Source organism: Marmota marmota, unplaced genomic scaffold (genome assembly GCF_001458135.2).
Source record: "Marmota marmota marmota unplaced genomic scaffold, marMar, whole genome shotgun sequence".
Classification (NCBI taxonomy): Eukaryota; Metazoa; Chordata; class Mammalia; order Rodentia; family Sciuridae; genus Marmota; species Marmota marmota.
The window spans coordinates 4,190,752-4,215,777 of record NW_025999998.1 but is presented as its reverse complement, the minus strand read 5'-3'; the positions used below and the strand labels follow the sequence as shown (position 1 = coordinate 4,215,777).

Below are 25,026 nucleotides of genomic sequence, written 5' to 3'. Positions count from 1 at the left end.
TGGTAACTCGTGAGTATAACTTTACAATGATTTTCAGATTCACATAGTTTCTAATTTTTAATTGGAAATGATTCAAATCCTCAGTGGATGCCAGTTTTTTCCTTTTTTCAAGTTATCCATTTTGAGTGAACTTTGTCTATGAAGTTCCATTTTCAATTCTCCTGAGAAATAATTGCAGTTTTAAGTATTGTAGAGAAGTAACTGATAATATTGATAATTGACTTTTGTGTGGCAGTTTTGCAATATTAATTTTTTACTAAACACTTAAATATGATTTCTTTGAATTTTGTATCTGGAATGATTACATTTTAAAAGTATCCTTAGACCTGAGTTCTTCAGGAAGCAGTCTCTGGTTGTCAGTTTTAGATTCCAGAGGAGCTGTAGACCTTCTTTTAAATGGAGCTTCTGAAGAAGCTTATGGGATTCTAAGAGCATATCTTTGGTCAGAGAATATATCACTTCTTCCTTGTGCTTCATCCCAAATTATTTTTTAACCTATCTTGTGAAAGTAAGTGTAATTTATCAGGAATGCAAAATGGTCTTGTATGATATTTAGCTTGGGACATATGATTATACAACAAATGTAATTATTATAGCTATTTTCTTTTATGGTAAGTGGCTTTTGAACACCTTTTATTCATTTTCATGAGGCATATGCGAGAATTATACATGGTGATTATACATGGTGATTCTATATCATACAGTGAAGAAGCAATAGTATTTTGGAAGCAAAGACATCTTAGGTATTATATCACCACTCTCAGACAATAAATAAATTAATAAGATCAGATAGTAGAGTGTCGAACTAAGTTGAAATTTTTAACGTCAGTTTGGGAAAGAATAAAAGAGGTTTCTGAGGCTAGAATTAGTCTTTACAGATGCTGTTTTTTTAATTTACCAATTATAAAGAGTAGATGTCACTCTGGACTCAAATACTCTGTTAGTTTTTTTTTTTATTAGTTGCTCAAGACAATACAATGATCTTGACATATCATACATTTGATTCAAATGGGGTATGAAATCTTATTTTTCCACGTGTACAGATTGCAGGATCACATTGGTTATACAGTCACATTGATCATACAGCAATACTAGTGTCTGTTGTATTCTGCTGCCCTTCCTATCCCCCCCTCCTCTCCCCTCCCCTCACCTCTCTTTACTCAATCTACTGTGACACATTTCTCTCTCTCTCTCTTTTTTTTTTTCTCTTCCCTGGAGAATTGACTCCTGTCTCATTTGTCTCTGTAATACTTCTAGTACGGTTTTATAATGTCAGATCATTGTGAGGTAATGAACCTAAAGTAGGGTTGATGATACTGGGATCTGAGCTAGATTTTTATTTTTGATATTTAGTGTTCTCACCATTTCCAAAGATTATGTTGAGACCTAACTCTGATTTTTGTTTTTAACCATTTCTTTATTTTATCATCCAATTATGTCAATTAAGAAACAGAGAGCTGGACTACAGCTTCAACTGCATGTGTTTAAGGAAGAGATGAGTTACAATTTTTGTATTATACCCTAACCTGGTTTCTGAGATTTGGATTTCTAGCCTCTAAATCCCCAATCACATGAGATGAAAATAAAAGAACCCCACAGCTCCAGAAATAACTATCCTCATATTCCGGTTGTCTACTTCATAGTTTGATATCATTGTCTTCAGTCTCAACTTTGTCTTACATTAATGTTGATCAAATTGATAGATGCAACAATTTTAAAGCTTTGTTTGAATTCATAGTCTGTAACTCAGCTGATTATATTATTTTATTTTCAGCTGTGTTCGGAGTGCTTTTTTGTGTGTTTTAATAATTCTTTTTTTGGAGCAGTTTTTCCTCCTTCATTATAATTTCATTTTCAAGAGCATTTCAAACATTGCCAACTCCTTTTTGTTTATTTTAGTGTGGTACTAGATAATGAATTTACTGGTGCTTTACCAGTGATCTACATTCTCAGCTCAAAATTTTGAGATAGGATCTGGTTAATTTGATCAGGCTGGCCTTGAACTTGTGATTCTCCTACTTCAGCCTCCTGAGTCACTCCAAGTACTGTTTCTAGGTGTGTAAATGCAATATTCTGATTTTAGTGTCTGATTCTTGTTATTTAGATTCTTCGTGGACATTTTATCACTTTTGATCTAAGTTTCTATATTTTGTAACTATTATCTGCATCAGTTTCCACTATAAGCTTCTCCTTAGTGAAAATGTAAACCTAATATTCTCACCATAAAGAGAATTTGTATTCTTTCCCCTCTCCTCTTCCCTTTTTCTCTCAGTCTGCCCCCCGCCCTTTCCATTTTATTCTTTTAAAACTTTTTCGAATGTAAGTATTTCTGTAAATGCCCCAAAATGACTCTATGGCTGACCACAATTTTTATTCATGAAAGAAGACTAACATCTGGAGTAGCCTGGCAACCTAAAAACTTTCTTTTATTACAAAAGCTAAGTCCTTAATGCTTTATATATAGAGTATTAAAGATAGTAATAAGATTTTCATAGATATTCTGAAGAACTTATAATATGAAATTCTAAAGAGTAAATAAATATAAGTGGATTAAAGAAATGAAGAAGAAATTTATATAAGATTCTCTTTTAAAATGAAGGGACAGTGTAACAATGCTGGCAGTCGTTTCTGTCCAGGAAATTAAGGTGTTTCCTTAGGAACTTTTCAGGTGATAGAAGCTGTGGGTTTTGTTAGAGTATCATAAGTGGGAGTGAAAGCTGCATGTGAAGACTGATAATTTAACATTGTAGAAAGTCATTTCTCACTCAGTTTCATGATTTTGACTAATCATGAGTTGCCAGGCTTCTTTCTGTCCCTGGCAGCATTAGGCCTATGCTGTCATTTCATTGTTACTTCGAAAAATTCTAAATAATACCTTATGGTATATCTTACCAAGGAGCTTTTTTATTATCTTCAATAATTGTTGGGAAGTTGGGAAGTTTTAGTAGTTCATATGCCTATATTCTAAACAGAATCTAAATTAAAAAGCAATGTAATGAGACAGTTCAAAAGAGATGTATTTAAGTTCTGTTGCAGTCCTAAAATTCCTTGATTCTGGTTTCTTTGTAGTTCCATTTTTGCTTTAATTAATTTTCTTTAAGCATTTGGGACCTTCAAAAAAAATCTATTTTTTTAAAACCTAGTTAGATGCAATGAGTTAAAATAAAGAAATACCATCTAATACTAGTAATTATTGGCCAGATGACAATTCACTTGTAATTATATGTTTTCATCATTTTATACAATTCATCAGTGAAAATACTCTGTGTGATACTGATTTTGGATACATTTCATTATAATTTTTCCAGACATAATCTTAATGTAAACTGTGTATTTTTGAATGATATGTGACAGTATAGGTTCAATTGTAACAAATTATACCACTCTGATGGAAGAGTTGATTATGGGGAGGATGTGCATGTATGGGGAGTGGGTATATGGGGAATCTCTAATTTCTTCTCAGTTTTTCTGTTAATGTAAAATTGCTATGAAAAATAAAGTATAATAAAAATTATTCCAAGGCTTTATTATAATTTTATCTAGCTGTCTTTTGGGAATGCATGGTAGTTTACATTATGTTTTAAATTTCTTTTTATTTCAATATGTCTCTTTATACTTAATTCAGGATAATTTGAATTTTTTTGACATTAGTACAGTATAAAAATGCAGGTATCCATTATGATTTTTATGACTATTGCCATGCTAGAAAAAGTAGACTTTGTAATGAAAAAATATTTTTTAAAACCATTTTTTAGTTTAGGATTCTCATTCTCTATAATGAAATGTATAAACTAGGTAATTGTATACATTTACAGAAAGAGCATTTATACATCTACAGAATATACATCTACAGAAGAGCATTTATTGTACTCTGCAGAATGATAAAATTGTACACATATAACTAATGTAAAGTTCTATTCCTTTTTCCCAAAAACGGTTTTAAGAAATCAAAACCCAAATATAGAATGTGTCTTCAGTTCAGCCTTATTTACTGTACTATATTTTACTTCATTTTTGAAAATAGAGTAATAATTATATGTGAGCAAACTTACAAAAAGTAGAACATGTCAGCTTGGCATGGTGGCAAATATATGTAATCCTTGGTAGCTGGGGGACTGAGGCAGGAGGATTGCAAATTTAAGGACAGCCTAGACAATGCAGGGAGACCTTGTTTTTAAATATGAAAAACAATTAATCCACCCTAACAAGCTGAATTTGCAAATGCAGTAAAAACAAAATGAACATTTTGCTGCTTTCGCATATATATTTTTTGTTTGATTGTACATAAGTATCATGTATGGATGGAGTAATTGTTGCCATTCCATGTCCTCCAGTGGTGCACATGGCTATTTTAATTGACTCATGAATGAAAGGGAAGTCTTTTCTCTGCCTTTGTCAGAGTCTCAAAATTAATTTCTTATACCCCTTGAGGGTTAATCGTCTATATGAAGAATTTTGACTTTTGTGAAAACTATTAAACTTCTTGATTTTTGGAGTGGGTCTTATTTTGACTCCCAGCCTGATGTCTCAAGTAGGAAGATCTGTGTCTTGGAAAGCTGGTCCCTCCTGACATTTTTGAAAACAAGCCTCAGCCCCTTAATTGTCTAGATATGTCTCCATAAGAACTGGCAAATGGGGAAAGCTGGATTCTTTGACTGAGTTTTCAACTTTCACCATAAATTTGAGGGTAAATCCCATTGATTGAACCTATTTTCCATAGATGGAGGTACTTCTGATAGAAAGCAACTCCACTCCCACTCTGTTGAGTCTGAAGATAGTGCTTTCTCTCCTATTTGTCTAATGTAGAAGTTCTCTCTTAGGGCAAGGATGATGAGAGTTGAACTAAGTTTTTATGTTGAGGATTATGTTACCAGTATTCCATTAAAAAAAAAAAAACCTTATTCCTCAATATCAATCTCATAATAATTATTAGAAATTCTATAGATTTTAATTTTTTTTGTTACCGTCATTTGGCTCTCAGAATCTTTTTTTTTTAAAAATGTTTATTTTTTCCCAGCGGACATAACATCTTTGTTTGTATGTGGTGCTGAGGATCGAACCTGGGCCACACGCATGCCAGGCAAGCACACTACCGCTTGAGCCACATCCCCAGCCCCTCTCAGAATCTTTTGTTTTAGAAAAAGTAGTTTCATCACTTAACTTCAAAAATATAAATTCAGAGTAACTAATGATTTAGATAAAAACTAATGTAAATTGTATGGATAGAATTTTCTTAGTTTTTACAGAATTTAGTGCTAATAAAGACCAAAGAGATCTACATCTGTCTCAGAAATCTCCTCTATTACAGATAATGAGTCAGCAGGTTTAAGGAGTAATTCTTTTGTCCAGGATTCCCTACTCTGTAGTAAGAGAAACAGGACTCATGGAATTGGCTACTTAGTCCTACAGATTCCCAGGTTTAGATTCGTTCTGCCCAGCTACTTGCTTTTAGAGAGGGAAGAAGTCTGAAGAACTAGCCTACATCAGAAATGTTTTGAGGTGGTCTTTGTTCACATTGAAATGAGAGCCAGCACTAACTTGCAGTGTACTGAGTTATCTACTTAATGTAGAATAATTGGTGTTAACAGGTGGTTGCACAAAACAGGTTCTTTTCCCTTTTAAATTTACTCTATTTTCTGGCCAGAGGACTTTTCCAGAACTGGATAATCTCCTGAATCCAATTTCCCAACTGACAACAGCATTGACATTTTTCTTTTGTAAAGAACTCTGAAGTGGCTTTGTAGATCAGAACCATTGATTTTTAGATCAGATTGGCTTATGGCCTTGAGAGGTCATGGTGGCATTGCTGCTCTCTCTGATATGTTTTATGCTGTATTTCTTTTCCTTCCATGGGATACTGTCAAGACCCGATGAAGAGTGGCTGTCAGCCTGCCAGGCTGACTTTGATCTACATACAAAGTAAAACGAGGGGGAAAGAAAGGCCCTGTTTGTGTCAAAGGCAGGGCATTCACCAGTGGGCAATGTCTGTAGCCAAGTGCTTGCTTTTGCTGCCTTTCTTCTCTCTATAGAGGTGTCTCTGGAACACCAGCCAGAACCCTACTCTCCCATCTGAGGCAGTGTATTTGGTCTCAGAATTACCTCTTCCCTCCTGAGGAGGCAAATTATTCCAAACAGTTGCAGACTTACACCTTGGCTTACAAAGGACAGAGTGGTAATAATTATTTTATCTTAACCAAACAGAATACCACATTTAGTATATCAATTGTTCTGACAGCATAACTATGATGTGCAGCCTTTCTATTAGGGAACTGCTTACAGGCCAAAAAGTCACAAATCATTTTTCTCTGTTCTTTCCTCTCACTTTTGCTTAATAAACACCCCCATCCTCTTTTGTAATAGAAAGAGAAGTCTACGTAGCTCAGTGTAAATGGAACTGTATTCATAAATAGCTTCTTGATTGAGAACAAATGCTTCATTAATCTTAGTGCTTCAACCAGAGAGAGCACAAGTAAAGTCAGGAAGAATAATGAGTGACATTATGGGGAGCCTAACATTCTGTACTACACATCAGGCTGTGCCTGCCCGGAGATCACTTGGCTGTAAGGCACATCTCCTTTGCAATGAGGAAGAATGGAGGGGACAGAAACTGCAGTGCAGGCATTTCTCATGAATGGTAAAAATTAATCCAGTGACAGGATGAAGAAATCATGTACTTTGCTGTTTTTTTGTCGATGGTCATGCTGGGAAGAAAGAGTAAACCAGCGGAGTCTTTATTTGAAAGCAAAATGTTATATAATTTTATCTGTGTTGGATGTATGTTCAACTTGAAGTTTTGCACAGGATCCTGGAAATACTATCGTAAATGTAGTAAGCTCCATGTGGTTTACCTATAATCAATCGTAAATTATGCAGATACTGCTCTTGCTACTACCTGTCATGTAAATGGCTTGCTATACAGCTAACAGGCAGGTGCTCTGTAAACCTCAAATTAATTTTCATACTAATGTAATCAATGTCATTAGAATGATGAATCTAGGTTTAAAGAAAGTGTTTTGAAATAAATGAAGAGTATGATTTTCTATTCATTTTTTCCCTTTTCACAAGTGGTGGTAATTTAGATAGTTAAATCTAAGTTTATTTGGTCAATGTTGTAAATTTGAGGACGAGAAAAACTTATCATTCTATAATTTAGAAAAGAATGCAAATTCCATTGACATACATACTGTAATGTTCTAGGAACATAGTCACTCAAAAGTTTTCCTTTCTGACAATATTTAGAGATGGTTGTGGGTTAAGTTAGTCCTTGTCAGTTTTTCATGTAAATGTTAAAAGAGATAAGATTTTCAAAACTGCTAAGTATTTCAACTCAACTCTACTTCTTTTCAATAGAAAGACAGCATTTTGATAGGGTCATTAGTTTTCATTATTCACTGTTCATCTTTTCACTAGTTATATTTAATTTAATTTAATTTAATTTTAATGCAATTTTTTGTCGTGGGTAGGGATCAAACCTAAGGCCTGTGTATGCTGGACAGGTATTCCACTAGTGAAGATATACTCCTGACTGTATATGTTCATATTATTTTAAGTTTCCACATATGAGAGAAAACATGGGATATTTGTTTTTCTGACAAGTATCCCATGTTTTCTCTCACTTGTGGAAACTTGTCTTTTTGCAAGTCCAGTAATTACCTCTGGCTCACCCTCCCCAAGCTGAATATTTGTTGCATTTTAAATGTTGTCTCTCAATTTCAGGCATGTTACTATGAGAAGCCTTCTCTGTCTTTCTTGCCCATACCCTCTTGTTCCTGGACACAAGCAAAATCATTTATTCTCAGTGTGGCAATGTGATTCACTGATTCTCTCAACTTTTTCTAGTCTGTTTCTTCATGTCTCTGTTCTCTTTTTAGGTAGTATATTTATTCCTTTGCATATACTATCGACTCCCTTGCTGCTTTCTCACTTTGTTATTCTCCTTCAGCATCAACCACCCAGGTTATCTATCTGTCTGCCCTGTACCTGCAGTCCTGTAGCTGAACATGTCTGCAGAGAACACCCAGTAGGCAGATTGTTCCTGCTTTTATCACCTGATGAGCTCATTTCCTATTTTACCAAGCAATAGGAAACCATCAGAATAGACCTGCATATTTCTACATGCATTATAACTATAATTTCTATGTTCCTGTCTCAAGCCATTCTCTCCTTTATCCATGGAATCTCTATTCAAATAACTCATCTTTCTTTCCCCCAGATCCCCAATATTCCTCTCTCTAAACTGGGTTTGGTGGCGTACATGTGTAATCCCAGCAACTCAGGAGGTTGAGGCAAGAAAATCTCAAGTTCAAGGCCAGCCTCAGCAATTTTGTGATGCCCTAAGCAACATAGCAAGAGCTCATCTCAAAATGGGAAATAAATTGGTCAGGGGAATATAGTTCAATAGTAAGGCACCCTTGGCATCAATCTCTGTTAATACCGCTTCCTGGAAAAAGTAAATCATCTCTAGATGATGCACATTTTTATGCAAACCATCATCTTCAAATGAAAAGACCTCTTGTCAATGCCGGCTACCACCTTAGTTCTCTGTACCCTTGTATAGTAAAACTCTTAAAGACTTGTCTTTACTTCTCCCTAATTTCCCCACTTCCCTCTTACCCTATTGTAGTTATAGAGTGTGCTCCACATTTCCATAGTGTGTGTTTCACCAGCAGGATCTGTTGATCACTGTTTGAACTGCCGTCCTCATTTAGTTTCCAGCATCTTGTAGACTCCTGCTTTTCCTCCTACTTTATGTGCTGCTGCCTTTCATGCTTCTTAGCCAAGTTCTTTTTCATCATCCCAACCAGGTACTGTTGCAGATTCCCAGGTCTCAAAAACTTGGGCTCCTCAAAGTCTGTGTTAGTGCACATTGTGTTATCATCCTACCTCAGCTTTTATGGTTTTGAATTCCAACTATTTATTGATGATTTGTATATTTATAGTGCAGTTCAAGCTCTCTAAACTGCAGACCCAAATAAACAACCTCATGTGAAGCACTTCTGCTCGCAAGTCCAGTAATTACCTCTGGCTTACCCTCCCCAAGCTGAATTCTAGATCTACTTTTCCTATACCTTTCCTCATTTCCAGTGACTGGGAATTTTGACCTCCCGCTTGATGAGGTCAGAAGCTTTAGAGCTAGATTTAAGGCTGTTTCCTTTTTTTTCATACTTTACTTGTGTTTGAGTAAATCCTGAGTTCTTTACATTCAAAATGAATCTAAGAGTCCTGACTTCCTGACTAGTTCTTGTCACCTCTATTGATACTACTCAGGTATAAGCCTCTCATTACCTCTTTTTTTGCATTGTGGCAGTATCATTCTGTTTCTTACCTCTACTCAGGTACCTTTATAGTCTGCTGTCCACATCAGTGAGCCTTTTAAAATGTAAGTCAGATTATGCTCTTGCTCAAATTTTATAGTGGCTTCCCATCTTGGTTGATGTGACCTATGAAGGTTTTCCATATGTGAACTTTTATTTGAAGATTGATTAGATATTCTTATCTCTGTGAGTACCTTTCATAGGAGAATAGGCCAGGGGTCTACCTATATTCCCCTTTCCTAAGGAACTCTGTGGTCTATTCACATAGCATTTGACCTCTGACCATCTACATAATCTGCTCTTTTTGTCTGTCTGCCTCTTCCTTCCCAACCCATATTAAGTTCCCTGAAGACAGAACCATTGCCATTTACTATTGTAGCTCTAGAGACATCATGATGATGAATAGTTGATTGAATGAATGTTTTTACTTATAATACAAATAGATGTGAATATCAGTGTTGGAGAATTCACTTGCTAATATTAAATTAACTGTAGGTTGTGGGATTTTCGTTCAAGTATACTGCAGAAAAATTGTCATTCAGTTTTCTAATCAGGTAGAGTTCATGCCACCCCTGTCCTTGTGTGAGATCCTGTCCTTTCTCCACCCCAGACAAATGAGCCACATAAGACAAAATGATTCTTTCATGTTTTGTGGTTCAGCACAAGTTTTGCTTTAATGCAATAATTACTCTTTGTTTTCCCTGCTTAGGCAGCCCAATTTTACAGTTTTGCATTTCTGTTATGAACATGTCAGATAAATGAGAGAGAGACAGAGAGAGGAGAGAGAGGGAGAGCGAGAGATCCTGTGCGCTCGTGTGTGTGTGTGCAGGGAGTAGGTGGGTTGTACTTCAATCTCATAATTTTTCTATAGCTCTGAAAATTGGCTTTAGTGGCACTTATGGATATGTTAGCTAAAATGAGAGCTTCTTACGAGGCAGCTTGAGAATGTTTGTATTGGCATTTCTTTAATTGATGTTTTATAGAAGAGCCATTGGAACGAGATTTCCCTCTACTACAAGTAATGAACAACTGCAATAGCCATATCACAACAGTGCATTTCCCACCATTGTTGTTAATGTTGTGTCAGCATTTTGATTATAAACACTCTTTTTCATGGTTTAATAACTCAGCCATAAAGAAATCATTTCATGTTGTAAATTGGTATACTTGTGAGCGGTTCATCTCAGTGGTGAATTTTTTATGAAATCAAATTTCAAAAATATTTGGCATTGTTAAAAAGGAATTTTCTCATTGGTATTAGGAAAGGGAATGGGATCTATGCAGAAAAAAGTACAATGTTCACGATATGATATGATTTTGTATTTTCTCATTCAGTTTAATTGTCCTGAGGGGGGAAAATGCAATGGAATGGATTTTTTTTTTTTTTTAATGTTGTTCTTGGGAGACAGAAATAACAGCTGCCTTATGGAGTAATCACGTTGTAACAGGCATTTTTTTTTTTTTTAGGTAATATTGGTTGACTAGCAATATCTAAATCTTTATAATAGTGAGTCATTCTATTCTGGCTGTTATTGTTCCTGGAAAAAGCATGCTTATTAAACATACGAGAAAACAAGGCTGGTAACAAGCACAGACTGTTTAATGTTATTTATTTATTTTGTTCTGCAAGACTGAAGAGTTTTCGTATCTACATAGGTTAGATTGGAAAGAATTTCCAGTTTCCTGAAAGAATTTATAAGATGTCATAAGTCCACCATTTAGAAATTTCTCTTTGAGGGAGAAAAAAAAGGGTACAAAGTTGGGTAAACATCCAGGTCTTTTAATTTTAAATTGCATATATTCAATTTAAAAAGATTTAATTCTCTCTCTGTGTGTGTATGTCTGTCTGTGGTTTTTCTTTTATTAATTTGAAATTACTTAATACTGTTAGCAAAGTTCTCTAATTCCCATCATGCTCAAGTTTTGAAAGCTCAGTTTTTACAGAAAATTACTGATAGTGCTTAGTCCTTCAGCCTTTCATATGTTTTCTATGCATAACCTTCTGTTATGGCTTGCTGCTTTGGGGTGACTAAAATGGTCAATAGATTTAAATACCTTAGTGTTTTCCCTTAAATACTGTATTTTATATGTCTTTGTACCTTAGAGTTTGTGGACTTGCCATATTTTTTCATTACTATTTTAAGTTACAAGCTTTAATCTATTCTCATTATTAAAATTCAGACATTACAAATAAGATTTAAACTAATGATAATTGCAGTTCCCCATAGCTATTCACAAAAGCAGAAATGAAACAATAGTAGATTTAGAATCCTCCTTTTCGCATTGAGGTTTATGTTTAAGACAGATTGTAAGAAGGTGAATTCCTGCATCGTAATTTATGTGCACTTTAAAATTTTGATTGATAATGCCAAATTGCTCTCCAAAGCCATCATAACAACCCACATACCTATGCATAACCTTCTGTTATGGCTCGCTGCTTTGGGGTGACTAAAATGGTCAATAGATTTAAATACCTTAGTGTTTTCCCTTAATACTAGTATGTCCTGATCTTTTTTTATTTTTATTTTTTTAGTTGTAGATGGACATAATACCTTCATTTTATTTATGTATTTTTATGTGATGTTAAGTATCGAACACAGTGCCTTACATGTGCCAGGCAAGCACTCTACAACTGAGCTTATGGCCCCAGGCCCCATATGTTCTGATTTTAAAAATCTAAAGTTAGATCTCATTATTTTTCTTTATTTCCTTGAAGTTGCGTAACTTCTTATGTGCTTACTGACACTGAAGATCCTTTGAATCCTCTATTTTTCAAAAATGTGTGAGTTTAAAAAAATATTTTCTGGAAAACAATCTCTGATATATATGTTGGAAATATTTTCTTGTCTTAACATTGTATGTTGATTTGTATTATATACTTAGAATTTTAAATTTTGATATTTTACCTTAAATGTTTTATTAAAATATCATATTTATTTTAAATTAATATATTGTGTTGCAAGTGAGCTTGTAGCTAACATAGATAACATGTTTATGTCTTTCTGTGTCTTTCTGTAATGTCAGAATTTATTAAATAACAATGTATTTAGAGGCTGCACTTTTTTAAGCTGTGGTAGTTTCCTACATACCTGTGGGATTTTTTATTATTTTGCAGATTTTTTATTCCAATTTTAATGACTAATATATATATATTACTCAAGTCATAATCACACTTTACACAATTATGTATATATAGGTTACAGAAAGGCTAAGAGAGGTTTAAGGGGGCCATAGGGTTTCTGAAGGTTGTACTGAGACCAAAGGCAAAAAGTAGGTACTAAAAGCAAAGAGTCACAGTAGGCCATCAGATATGGTTACCAACCCAGTGAAGGGCTGTTCCAAAAAGAGGGAACTTCTTTTAGGTCAATATTCAGACAGACAGCAGTTTCAGAGCATCACCTTAGAGTGTCAGCTTGAGATGTGAGTCTGGAGTGGGCCATGCATGGTCCCCAGGGGCAAGAGAAACTGCATTGTACCAATTGCCTGATGGGACAGGAAATTGGAGGTTCATCTCTGTGGTACTTTTCTTACTCAGGGCTCATGATGAGTGACCAGGTGACAAGGTTGGTGTGTTCCCCTATCCATTCTTTGGCTGCTTATTTAATGGGACTCAGATGAGAAAGTTCCTTTATTTGGTGGTCTGGTGTGTTTGATAAGCTCATATTGGCCTGGTTTTTCTGATATGAGTTTGATATGTGTATGCATCCATGTGCTTCTGATTAATTCTGTCAATTCACAAGTGGTCATTTTTATTAGAACATTTAATTTTTTAAAAAAATCAGTTTCTGCCTTGTAGTTGTGCTAGGCAGATGGTGGTTGTTTACTTGTACAAACAAAGTATAGATTCATTCCATCTCAGCCCCTAAACTCAAAATGGGGTAACTCATGGCTTACTATTGCCTTATAGAAATGGAGTAACTCAGAGTTAGGTACTGTCTGAGAACTACTGTTCTATACATCATGGAGTAATTTCAGAGCAGGTCATAGCCTGCCCTCCACGATTTTCCCGTATTTTATTTTAATAGCTTTGCAGTTCTGTTTTGCTTAAGTCATTTTGAGTTTACTTTTATATGTTAAAGATATACATGTACACACACTTTATTCAATTGGATACAGACTTTCTAAATACCTTTCATTGACTATTTTTTTTTTTTGTATTAGTGTTTGGTTAGTTATTTATTCAGGTCTTTCTGTTTTATAATTTACCCTTCAACTAAGAATAGCCTGCTATTTAATATAATGCTTAAAATTCAAATTTAATTTTTTTTGTTTAGAATATCTATTTGTGTTGTTTTTGAAAATGTGATTTGTTATTAATTTATGGTCTTCTACTTGCATTTTCAATAAAACATGGACATATTTATTTTATCTTTTGTGTCTGATATGATTGGGCATCTAATTTATGCTTATGTTACCTTTTTTGTGTTTTTATTGTGAGTTAATATTCTTGGAGACTTAATATTTTTGAATATTTGATACCTTTGTTAAAGGCAGCTGTTGAATTATAGTTTTCATTTTTACATGAACACAGTCTACTATTCAAAATATTCAGGTTCATGAGCTATGTAAGAATATTACAATAGTATATTTTCATTCTTTTTTTTTAAATATTTTTTAGTTGTTAATGTACCTTTACTTTTATTTATTTATATGTGGTGCTGAGGATCAAACCCAGTGCCTCACACATGCTAGGCAAGCGCTCTGCCACTGAACCACAAACCCAGTCCTATTTTCATTACTTCTAACCCACATATTTCATTTGTAACTTTTATCTTATATTTTATTCCTTCACATACTGTATTCCACAATGTTGTTGTTTTTGTTTTAAACTTTTTTTTTGTTTTGTTTTATTGATAGTAGATTAGAGGAATTCTTTGTAAAGCTAGGCAAAACGTCAGAATTAAGACATATCAACTTGGAGGATAGAGTAAATTTTAACATATACAGTTTGAAGGAAGAAAAATCACAAATAACCTATTTTTTTAAAGTTACTAATGTGGAAATTTGGGAGAACAAGCTTGAAATTAAAAACACAAAGTTAACCTAGGTATTTAATTAAAATATTCTAGGTCAACAGAAGACACAAATGGTACTTCAGTGAAAGGGGCATCTTTTAATAGTAGTCTCTGACTTATCCCACATCATAAAGAAGCCTGCTGGAATGCAAAATTTTTAGCCATCCTGTATCCATGGGTGGATTCCCAGAGCAAAAGGACTGTAGTAGTATGTATATTCTACACTCCAGATTTCTAGTTTATACCTCTCAGGGCTCCCAAGTTCTCTTTTACACAGTTTTCCTGTAAGGTGGCAATTGAAAATGATACCAGGACCATGATGGTTCTCTCTGAGAGATGTATATCCAGAACATTATGGGGTGTACTCTTATCTTGCCCCCTCTATTTTTAATGCCTTTTCCTTTTTGAACTTGAATTGCCTTTCTGTAATTATTGAAGGTTTTGATTTTAAAATAAAAAAATTATAGGTTCTAGAACTATATAGATGCAAGGTAATGACTTGTTATATGTGTCTAATAACTATGGTATTTTATTTCACCCTTAGGAATGCTGTCTCTGCAATTTGAGAGGGGGCGCTCTTAAGCAAACTAAGAATAATAAGTAAGTAATGTATTAATTGTGTTAAGTTTCATCATTTGTTTCTCCTTTCTAGAATCTCTGAATGACACTTTGCCTTACCTCTTGTTGTATACATTGTTCCAAAGCTTTTGGGGTATAGTTCTGCACAGGTTGTGGTTCTGTGCTTTAGACAGCTGCTGGCAGCACTTTTGCCTCTGTAGAGTGAGAGTTTTCAAAGGTTTGCTTCTGCTGTATGTGTTTGAAACAAAGAAGATTATCTCCTGTTTTACTAATAGAAGTTTTAAAATTAAGGTGGCTCACATTGTCCAGGTACCATTGTAATCCCTGTGTTTAATATGAAAGGTCTAATATGCCTGAAAATGGTGAAACAGGTATCTTTATTAAAGATAAAATCTTTAACTTATCTAAATTAAGTCAATTGTAGTTGTGGCATTAAAACAAAGCCATTTACTTTTTTTTTTTTTTTGGTACTGGTCATTGACTCAGGGGCACTCTACCACCGAGCCATGTCCCCAGCCCTATTCATATTTTTATTTGGAGACAGAGTCTCACTGAGTTTCTTAGCACCTTGCTTTCGCTGAGGCTGGCTTTGAACTTGCAATCCTCCTGTCTCAGCCTTCTAAGCTTCTGGGATTACAGGTGTATACCACCGCACCTGGCAAAGCCATTTACTTTTAATATAGGCAAATTAACAAAAATGTACATGTATTAATTTGGAAAAGATACCAAGAAATGTTGTAATAAGATGTAAGGGGAGAGTTGGAGAGCATGAAGAGTCTTGAAAGAGAGTCATGGGAACATAAAAAGAAGGTAATCTGGTTTTTAATGGCTGTTTTGAATGAATTTTATTTTTATTTTCATGACCTGGTTTTAATATTGAAAATGGGGCATATTTTAGGATCCTTTGGAATAGAATCATGTAGAAATGGTCTAAGCAGAAGTTATAAGCTTGGCACTTGAGGGCCAGATTCTACCCCAAGATAGTTTTTATTTTACCATACACAATTTTATCACTTTTTATCGAAAGGTTGAAAAATTGAGAGACTTTTACATAAAAATCCAGATTTTTAAAATAGTAACTTGAAAAATGACAAGGTAATAATGACTTGAGTTGTGAACTTGGCCTCAGTGTGGCAGGTGGTCCCCAGGTCACTTTGATTTCCAAGTGTGTTTGTATTTGCTTACCTTCTGCCTGTCCCCATGGGCATTGGAGTTGAGACTCCTGGTGTAATGCAGTGATGCAGTTAAGATAACTGTGTGCATGTGCACATGTTTCTGATTGCTTAAAAGGGAGAGGAAAGGCATTTATCATTTCTATATTAACGAACTTTAGTCTAAAAAACTGTAGTTTCGCTTAATTTTGTATCAGTTTTCATAATCCAAGTTGATATGATTGGCTGTATTCTAAAACGTCTTCACTAGTTTTTAGATGTTCCACAGGCTGTGCAGACTGTGAGGTGGCTTAAGTGTTTCCTGTAAAGACAAATGTGATAAGAAGTTCTGTTCGTACCCTTGGGATAAACTGTAGAATGCTATCTTTTATTTAAATGTTTAAGAATGCTCTGGTGGGGATGACACCTGCCCTCTCTTCCTGTGGTTTTGACAGACAGGATGGAGTCTGTTGTTTAAGTGAAATGAATATGCTTTGGCTTAAAAATAGGTTGGTGGATTTGATAATGCTTTCAAGATTTCTTCAGACCTCGCAAGTCTTTATATTTATTTGGAGGTACAACATTTGTGAGACATATAATAGGAAAGTTGAAATTTCTCTGGACTAATTCAGATTGTGAAAGGAGATATTTGGTTTTTAGTAGGAGACCAAGGAATAAGTTTTTCCTAATCTCTAGGTTCCTTTGGTTATAGTAGGGTAGTCATAAGAAATAATTTAAAGACTGAATCAGTATTAATTCTTGATGAAAAATTGTACAGTTTGAATTTTGCTTCATGACATGTATTTTGTGAAAAAGTTACATTGAATAATATTGACCATTCTTTTGCCACTTATTGGTTAGCTTAAGCACACATATTTTAGCATCAAATGAAACAGGAAACTTCTACTTTAGTATTTTATATATCAAGTGTAGAAAGTATGTATATTAACAGGGCTGAGTCCTTGGCCTTTAGCTAGTTCTTTACATTACAGTGTTGTGCTGTGTTGTACTCAACATATCTAAAGGTTTAACATGCAAAATTTGGATGGATTTAGGCTTTTGGCTTTCTTTCTCATCTGTGTGTTTCCCATCTGTGAGACTGCCATCACTAGGTTGACGTATGAAGGTATGTGAGTTTAGGGAACTTTTGTTTATGTTTAATGTCTCCTTTCCTGTAGGTGGGCCCATGTCATGTGCGCCGTTGCGGTCCCAGAAGTTCGATTCACTAATGTCCCAGAAAGGACACAAATAGATGTAGGCAGAATACCTTTACAGAGGTTAAAATTGGTGAGTGGCAAAGCTTATTTTTTACCTCATAAATTAGTGTTAATTTCAAATTTTAAATTTTTCTTATAATGTACATTCCCCAGATAATATTTCTCCTAAGCTTCATTTTATTCTACCATAAATTTCCTTTAGCCTGAGTTTATCTATCCTTACAAACTATTTTCCTGTAATATTGTAAGTCTGCATAAATATCCTTAAAATCTGTTTGAAGCAAGGGAAAGGATCAATACATTTCCTGAATTAATGTTAACTTTCAAAATGGAGGCTATCTAGTGAGATTGTTAGGAATGGAGAGCATGGTCCAGCTTTGTTTAAATTGTTTAGTGTTTCTTTTGCCTTTCTCTGGTTTTTCTTGACTTAGCAAAATATATATAACCCAATTTCATCATCTCCTTATCAGGAAGAGATTTACTGAGAAATACAAAAGCCTTTATTATTACTAAAGGATTTTCTCAATCATGAATATCTACAAGTCACTTAATAAGCCAGACTTGCTTGTTATTTTCTGATCTATTCAGAAACTTTTATGGAAATCTGTCACTGGCTTCCCTTGTTAAGAGATTCTTCTTTATTCCTCCCACCCCCAATTGAAAATATAGTTCTTTGATTTCTTTAACATTGAGGTAACTTTTTAGTTTTGCTTGATTGTAAGTCAGCAGATCATTAGTTTGGCCTTTATATTATGTATTCAATGAGAACTTTCTCCTAAAGTTTAACTGCATGACTTAACATACGGATGATCTCAACATTCTAGAATTTCTTGAATCTTTGTTATTTTGATTTGAACTCTTTCCACTGGAGAACATTTCAGTCCATATCAGTGAAACTCTTTTCCTGTCTGTCACTTATTTTCTTACAACTCTCTTCCCCCAAGGGGAGCCAGGTAGTATACTGTCTCTGGGCCTCTCTCTTGGGATTTAGTCAGATAAGGGTAAGTGAACATTATTTCCCATCATAATTCCACTAAGGATTTTTACTTTAAGAGAAAATGTGTTGCACTTTCGTAGAACTGGGGAATTGTGATAGCTAGTATGATTGATGGGATCAGGATGGTTAGGATGTGGCAGCTGAGGTTTTATAAACTAAGACAGAAATGCATGAACTGCTTCAGTGGCTCTTTGACTATGTGTGAGAAAAACCTTATCCCCTGGTCAACAATAAGTTGGATGTGGTGGCATAATCCTGTAATCCCAGCCATTTAGGAGACTGAGGCAGGAGATCACAAGTTTGAGGCCAGCCTCAGAAACTTAGCAAGGCCAAAGAATCTAGTGAGACTCTGTCCCCTAGATGAGGTGGGGCTCAGATTGTACCTAAGTGGTAGAGCCCTTGTCTTCAATCCCTAGTACTCCACTATCCCTCCAAAAAAATAGACAAATAAAACATTTGAAAAAATTATAATTATAAAATAAGATACTCAAAAGAAGATTGGATTACCATGTTAAAATTTAATGTTTAGGTGGACAAATGTTAATGTCTAGTATTTTAGTTTTCTTCTGATTATAAAAGCAACATTTATTTGTAAAAATTCAAATATTACATTTTTTAAATCACCTTTGATTCTTTATCCTGAAGGCTTTCTCTGTTATTGGTGTAATATCCCTGACAACAAGTGTCATGGCTTTGAGGCAGCTGTTTAAGGGCTGCTTTAGTGATCCTTCATGATTTAATGTTACTCACACCAGTTCCAAAGTGTGTTTGAGAGAAGAGCAGGGATGGACATTCTGGCTTATTTTAAACTCATTCAGTTGTTATACCTAGACATCTGATGACTACATCTGAAAATGATGAAGCTCATAGTTTTCTTTACAGTGTTGTCCTTCAACTCGGTTGTGCATACCACTGATTTCTTTTTATTGATGCATATTACTTATACAGAATAGTGGGTTTCATTGTGGCATATTTGTACATGCATCTAATAAAATTTGATTAATTTTACTCCCTAATATTTCCCCCCTTTCCTCCTTTCCTTTTCTTCCTTCCGTCCCTGGTCTCCTTTCACTTATTTTTAAAAGAATGTTTCTATCCTTAAATGATTGACACCTCTAAAAGAATATGTCTTGATTGGATTTAAGGTTTTCTAAATTCTAGTCTATTGACAATATAGAGCTATGTCCACAGACTTATGTAGATGTCTGTGGTGCATGTATTTACACGAAAAATGAGAGACTATTGACAAGATATTTTTTTCTGTGTTTCATATAATTTTATATTCATGGAGATGTTTTTGTAATAGTATTTATCAAAATTATCACAGTGGATATCTTTAGTAAGATAGTATAAGGGGAAAGAAACTTCATTTTGAAAAAAAGTCACTCCGAAATTGTGCAGTAGTTTGAGAGAGTACAGTGACCAGCAATCTGCACATCGTTTCATCAGGAATACTTAAGAATGAGGATCTTGGTGACAGGGTCTGTTTCCCAGTTCTTACCAGCATCCCATGGTTATCAAGACTTTGAAAAATAAATTTACACATGGTTACTTGTTTGAGTAGTAACACTATGCTCTGCCCTGTGCATAGTGTTAAAAGTGCACTTGCCTAACATTAGCATTTTTTTGAAGTTGAAGTGGTAATCTAACAGGAATGTGGTCAACAAGAAACCAGACAAGTAGTTTTTTGTGGTTTTTCATCCAGGCCAAAGTGAGTCCAGGCAAGTTGTTTTGCTATGCCTGTTGATTTAATATATGTGTCTGCTAGGGTTAGTTTCAACATTTTTTTCTGGAAATGTAGGCATTATCCCTTTTCTGGACTCTAAACTGTTCATTCACATTTCTATTCGCATAGATAAGAATTATTTGTATGTCAGAATCAATTTATTTCACCAGTTATTACTTGTTGTGCCAAACAATATGTACGTTTTTTAATTGAGACATGATTTCTCTAGCATCTTTTGTTGTGGGCACTGTCATGTGTAGCATAGCATTCCAGCATCCTGTCCAAATAGGCACCGCTGCTGCTAAATAGCTCCTGGGATGTCAGGTGACCCTCATTTGGGAATTCACTGATCTACAGGGAACACCTACACATGAAGAGAATAATTTCATTTTTGTTACTTTATAAATGGAGAACATCTTTGTTGATAGACTCAAATTGAACATTGAGAGGACAGAAATTCCTAAATTTTTAAAAATGTATACTATTTTTTGATGAATTGTTTGAATTTCTTATTTATCAATAAAGTAATAGTAGTTTGGTAACATGCATATTAACTACCTATAACTGAAAATTATATATAATCTACTTTAGCATTTTTCTTATAGAAATTGGACCACCAGGTGAATACTAATGAACTTTAACTGAATATTAAAATTCTGTGATGTGGGTATACATACACATAGTAGCCACTGGGTAGATATTTTAAAAATGAATATAACGTAGCAAATGATTGTTTATTAATTGTGCTTCTGACTTAAAATGATTATGACTGGAGGGTTTTGGCTGTCTCATCTTTCCTACTTTAAATTTAGTGGAATTCACATGCCTTGTGGCTGAAAGTTCTGATCTTGAAATCTGCGATCAATTGGGGATTGAACATTGAAGTGGACCAGTGGTCTTCCCAGAAGCAACTGCTGTATCCCCCAAAGCAACTCTGAGTCTCTCCATAGTAACCACTAGGTGGTGCTGTTGCACCATATACTCAAGCATGTTGCCCTTAAACTACCACTTGTTTTCTTTAGCGCCTCATCAGAGCCCTGCCCACACTTTCACTGTGTGTCTGTGTGTTGCACACTGTGGTGCTCTAGGTCAAGGGATAGCAAACAGGGCATTGAAAGTATTGCTTGGGACATTCAAAGTACTGAATTCCAAATGGCAATATTTTAGTTCAGGTTTTCATTTAGCCATATAAAAAGAACTTTCCCTTGGGGCAAATTAAGAGTTTTTCTGTAAAAGATGCAGTGTTACTAAGAGTTACTAACTGCGTGCAAGAGGCTTAAAGAGTGGGCAAACATAAGTTTAAAATGTCTTCTGAACTATTAGAACTATTTTAAAAATACTCATTAACAGTGTCTTTTTAGAATATGGAGTATTGGGATTTATGCAATAGTTTGCTAATAGACTACTGCATACTGTTGCATATATTTGCAGATGTGTTTTACTAATGCTGTTGTTGGCCTTTTATTTATTTAAAAGTTTAACCTACAGCTTAAAAAAAAAAAAAAACAACAACTCCTGTAAAATTACTGGCACGGAAAGAATTTGTGAGCATATGGGAAAGGATTTGTTTACTGAGCAGATTTTTCCCTTGTAGGTGTAATGACCAGTTTAAAAAAATGAGACTTTGTGGGTGTTGCCTGTTATCATATAATCAAATGGAAATGACAATGACCCTCGATTTATTTTCAAGACATTCTTTTATTTCTGGGCTGATTTTAAATGCTTTAATAATTCATTCAGTGTTTTTGAAGTAAAAAATTTACTTCAAAAGTATATTTTATTGTAGAAGTCTTCAGAGTTTGGACTAATTCCCTTTTCTTTGACCATGTTTCACTTTTTTGTGATTATTTCAGAGCTTTTTAAAGTAGTTGTTGCTCCATTTCAGCATGCTGCTGATTAAACAAAAGCACCAGTGGCTAAAGGAGAATCTTTCTGTTGTGGGAGGAATAGCTGAGTGTTACCTGAATGGGTTCAGAGCAGCCAGTCCAATAGGAAGAATCATTTTCTATGTTAGCTTCAGCATTCTTATGGTTTTTCAGTGCAGATTTTGAATTACTTACTATTTTTCTTTCCTACACATTTAGGATGAATTCATTTGCTTCTGAATGACTTTTCCTTATGTGAAAAGTTATCTTTTGGCAAGCTTTGTCATTGGCAGTCTCTTATCTGTGTCCTGCTCTTGTCCTCTACTTAACCAGAAAGAGCAGAACAATTGCATATTGCAGGACCAAGGATGAGGAAAGCACTGAGGACATTACCTGTGTCTTTGTGTGTGTGGCTTAAGGATGTCTAGTCTAGGAAATTTTGAAGTCATAGGTGATTGTGCCTGAGGACAAAAAGAAAACAGTGGTCCTCAGATGCTGTAAATTTTAGAATTTATAAAGACTCATCTCCTGTTCTTCTTGCCTTCTGCCCTGTTTTCTCTACTATGTGATTGGTTTTTCATAACCATCACTGAATCTTTGGAAAAGGAGCAAAATTGTGCAGAAATGAAAACTGAGGGAAGAAAGGTAGAGAGAGATGAAATACCCATTAAGTTAGAGTGACTTGTTCTTGTCTTCATGGTAGAAAAAATACCTACAACAATGATAAGGAGCTGGGGATATGTAAGTTGGTAGAGTGCTTGCCTAGCATGTACAAGGCCCTGGGTTCAATCCCCAGCACCACGGGAGTGGGGGGAAGAAAAAGATATGGAATAATTAAGGTCTTGATTTTAGAGAGGGTAAATAATGTTGTTATAGTATGATCACACAGAAAGGAGATAACATGATCAGGAAGCAAATAATCATAAAAATATTTAGAGTTCACTATACAATCTGAGGGAAACTAGTAAAATAGTTTAAAAAAGCATGGATTTCTGGTATTTGTTATATCCATTCATGAATGTTTATTCCATGCATTGACCACTTTTTTCAGATTAATTATAAGAACTGTGAATATTTTGTAAATAAAAAGCAAAGCAGGTGTGTGGCTTGTAAGAAATCTTGGAAAGCTGTTGAGAACCCTTAATGCAAATATTAGTTTTAAGCACTATTTCTATTTGGAAGTAAAGTTTTCAAATATGAATGTTGTAAGAATATTTAAATATTAAATTGTATGCATAGGTGCAGATGATATTTATTTTGATTATTCCAATTGCATTAAAAACTTGGCTTTGTTCATTGATCAGGAATATATCTATTCTCTTAGTGGCATAACACAGTGTCTTTGGTTTCTTTATCTTTAGATATTTCTAAGACTTTTACATTTGAATCCTATTTCTGCAGTCAGATAGAGAAGAAGGATGAATTTTGGAATAGTTGAAGTTGCCCCTGGGCATTCGACGACCTCCAGTTCCTATTTGACAAGTGAACCCAGCCAGGCACAAGTGTTCTCTGAGTGAAGAACATTATTTTGAAAAGGAATTTACACTGCAATGATGACTGAGCTACAAGCCGTTCAGTATCTGGCTGAGACCATACTATTCTGCTTAGAAGCCTCTATACACTTTAAAATTTGTACCTGAAGGCAAATAATAGTGAACCTGAAAGCCAAAGATTATAGTTTTGAAAGGTACATCAATTCTGAAAATAGAGTGGTTTCACTGTGGTATTCCATCTGAAGAGTTGAATCAAGGGGAAAAAAATACAATCAACCTTCCTATTTCTTAGAGGAAGGCACATGTGCTATTGCGAACTGACTCATGTTATCAGATATACTGAATACTAAAAATAGAACCACTGAGGGAAGGATGGGGCTTGCCTCTCCTGCTGAATGATCACTTGCAGTTCTATTTAGTTAATGCTCCAGCAGTGTTAGTGGGCAACTTCACTGTCTTTCTAAAGGAATCTGTGTTGTATTTAACAGGGCCTCCGTTGATACATTTTGGGAAATGTAAAGACACATTGATTATCTTTCATCACATTTAAAGAAAAAAATAGTAGCATTATAAAAGGCAAAAGAAAAAAGTCATCATAATCCACATGAAATGATGTACAGTTTTGTTCACATGTTCAGTTATGAAGACAAAAAAATTATATAAAAAGTAAACATTGACAATAATCAGCAAATTTGTTGTTTTAAACTCAGAAGAAGAAGATATTACAGATGATGTGATGATGGTTTGGGCTGTGGGGTTCTATTATCGAATAAGTCTAGTATAAAATTTTCCAATATTATTGAAGTAATTTACTTCAAGATTTCAATGTACAGGTCTCCAACATTGTAAGGTTTTTAAATATGTGTAGTTAATTTTTTAAAAAGCGTATTAGTGACTGTATAGTACTTAACTGTCAGAATGATTTGCTACAGGGACTAGATCCTATTGCAAACTGTCAAATTTGTATATTGCTGTAATACCAAACCATAAAATCTTTTGAGTAAAATGGAAAATGTCAGATGGGCATGACTACAAATAATATACTTTTTGAAGGCTGTAGATGTCTGTAGGAGAAAATGTGTAAATTCATGAAATGTTATCTTGTTAGTATGGATTTTCCTTTATCTTTGAGAGGAAAACTGCAAGGCAAAAGGAAATTGATTGGAGCCTTTAAATTTTTAGTTTTGAACTAATTTTTCCTGAGGGCTAATTGAAAAAAACATTATTAGATAGATAAGTAGAATAATTCAAATAATTCCTGATTAAAGAATATTGTGAGAGAGTAGTATTTTTTAGCTTGCATTGCAGAATGTTCCATTTTTGCTCATCTTGTCTGTGTGACTAGTGATTACTGACAGATCTGTTAATTGAGTTAGTGAGCTGGGGTCTGGGTTGCAGAGTCAGAGGTGACCCCTTTCACTCCAACACTGACTGGGTCAATACCAACAAACATGCCAAACTGAGGCAACTATTAAGATGGCACTAACAATCCACTGAGTTTTGCTTGGTCAACAATGATTGAAAGGAGAGACAGTATAGTTTTGGAAAAGTGCAATCATTATTAGTGTTTAGTGGATTCATTATTTTTTGTTTTGCTGGGAGTAGGAGGCTCAAGGATTATAATCTTTTTTCAATATTTTAGTCTAAATTAGGTTGTTTGTCCCTAGAA

General features: G+C 34.6%; 1 protein-coding gene across 13 annotated transcripts in view; it reads left to right on the top strand.

Annotated features, from left to right (window-relative positions):
• Positions 1 to 25,026, top strand: part of Kdm4c (lysine demethylase 4C) — a 387,556-nt gene that overhangs the window by 241,547 nt on the left and 120,983 nt on the right. For 10 of the 13 annotated variants that reach the window (XM_048806786.1, XM_048806788.1, XM_048806790.1 and 7 more), the window contains 2 exons: positions 14,874 to 14,929; positions 17,238 to 17,346. In XM_048806786.1, the coding sequence (XP_048662743.1) occupies positions 14,874 to 14,929; positions 17,238 to 17,346 (165 nt within the window). The remainder of the gene's footprint in view (positions 1 to 14,873; positions 14,930 to 17,237; positions 17,347 to 25,026) is intronic. The other 3 variants (XR_007349008.1, XR_007349009.1, XR_007349010.1) reach the window with 1 other exon arrangement.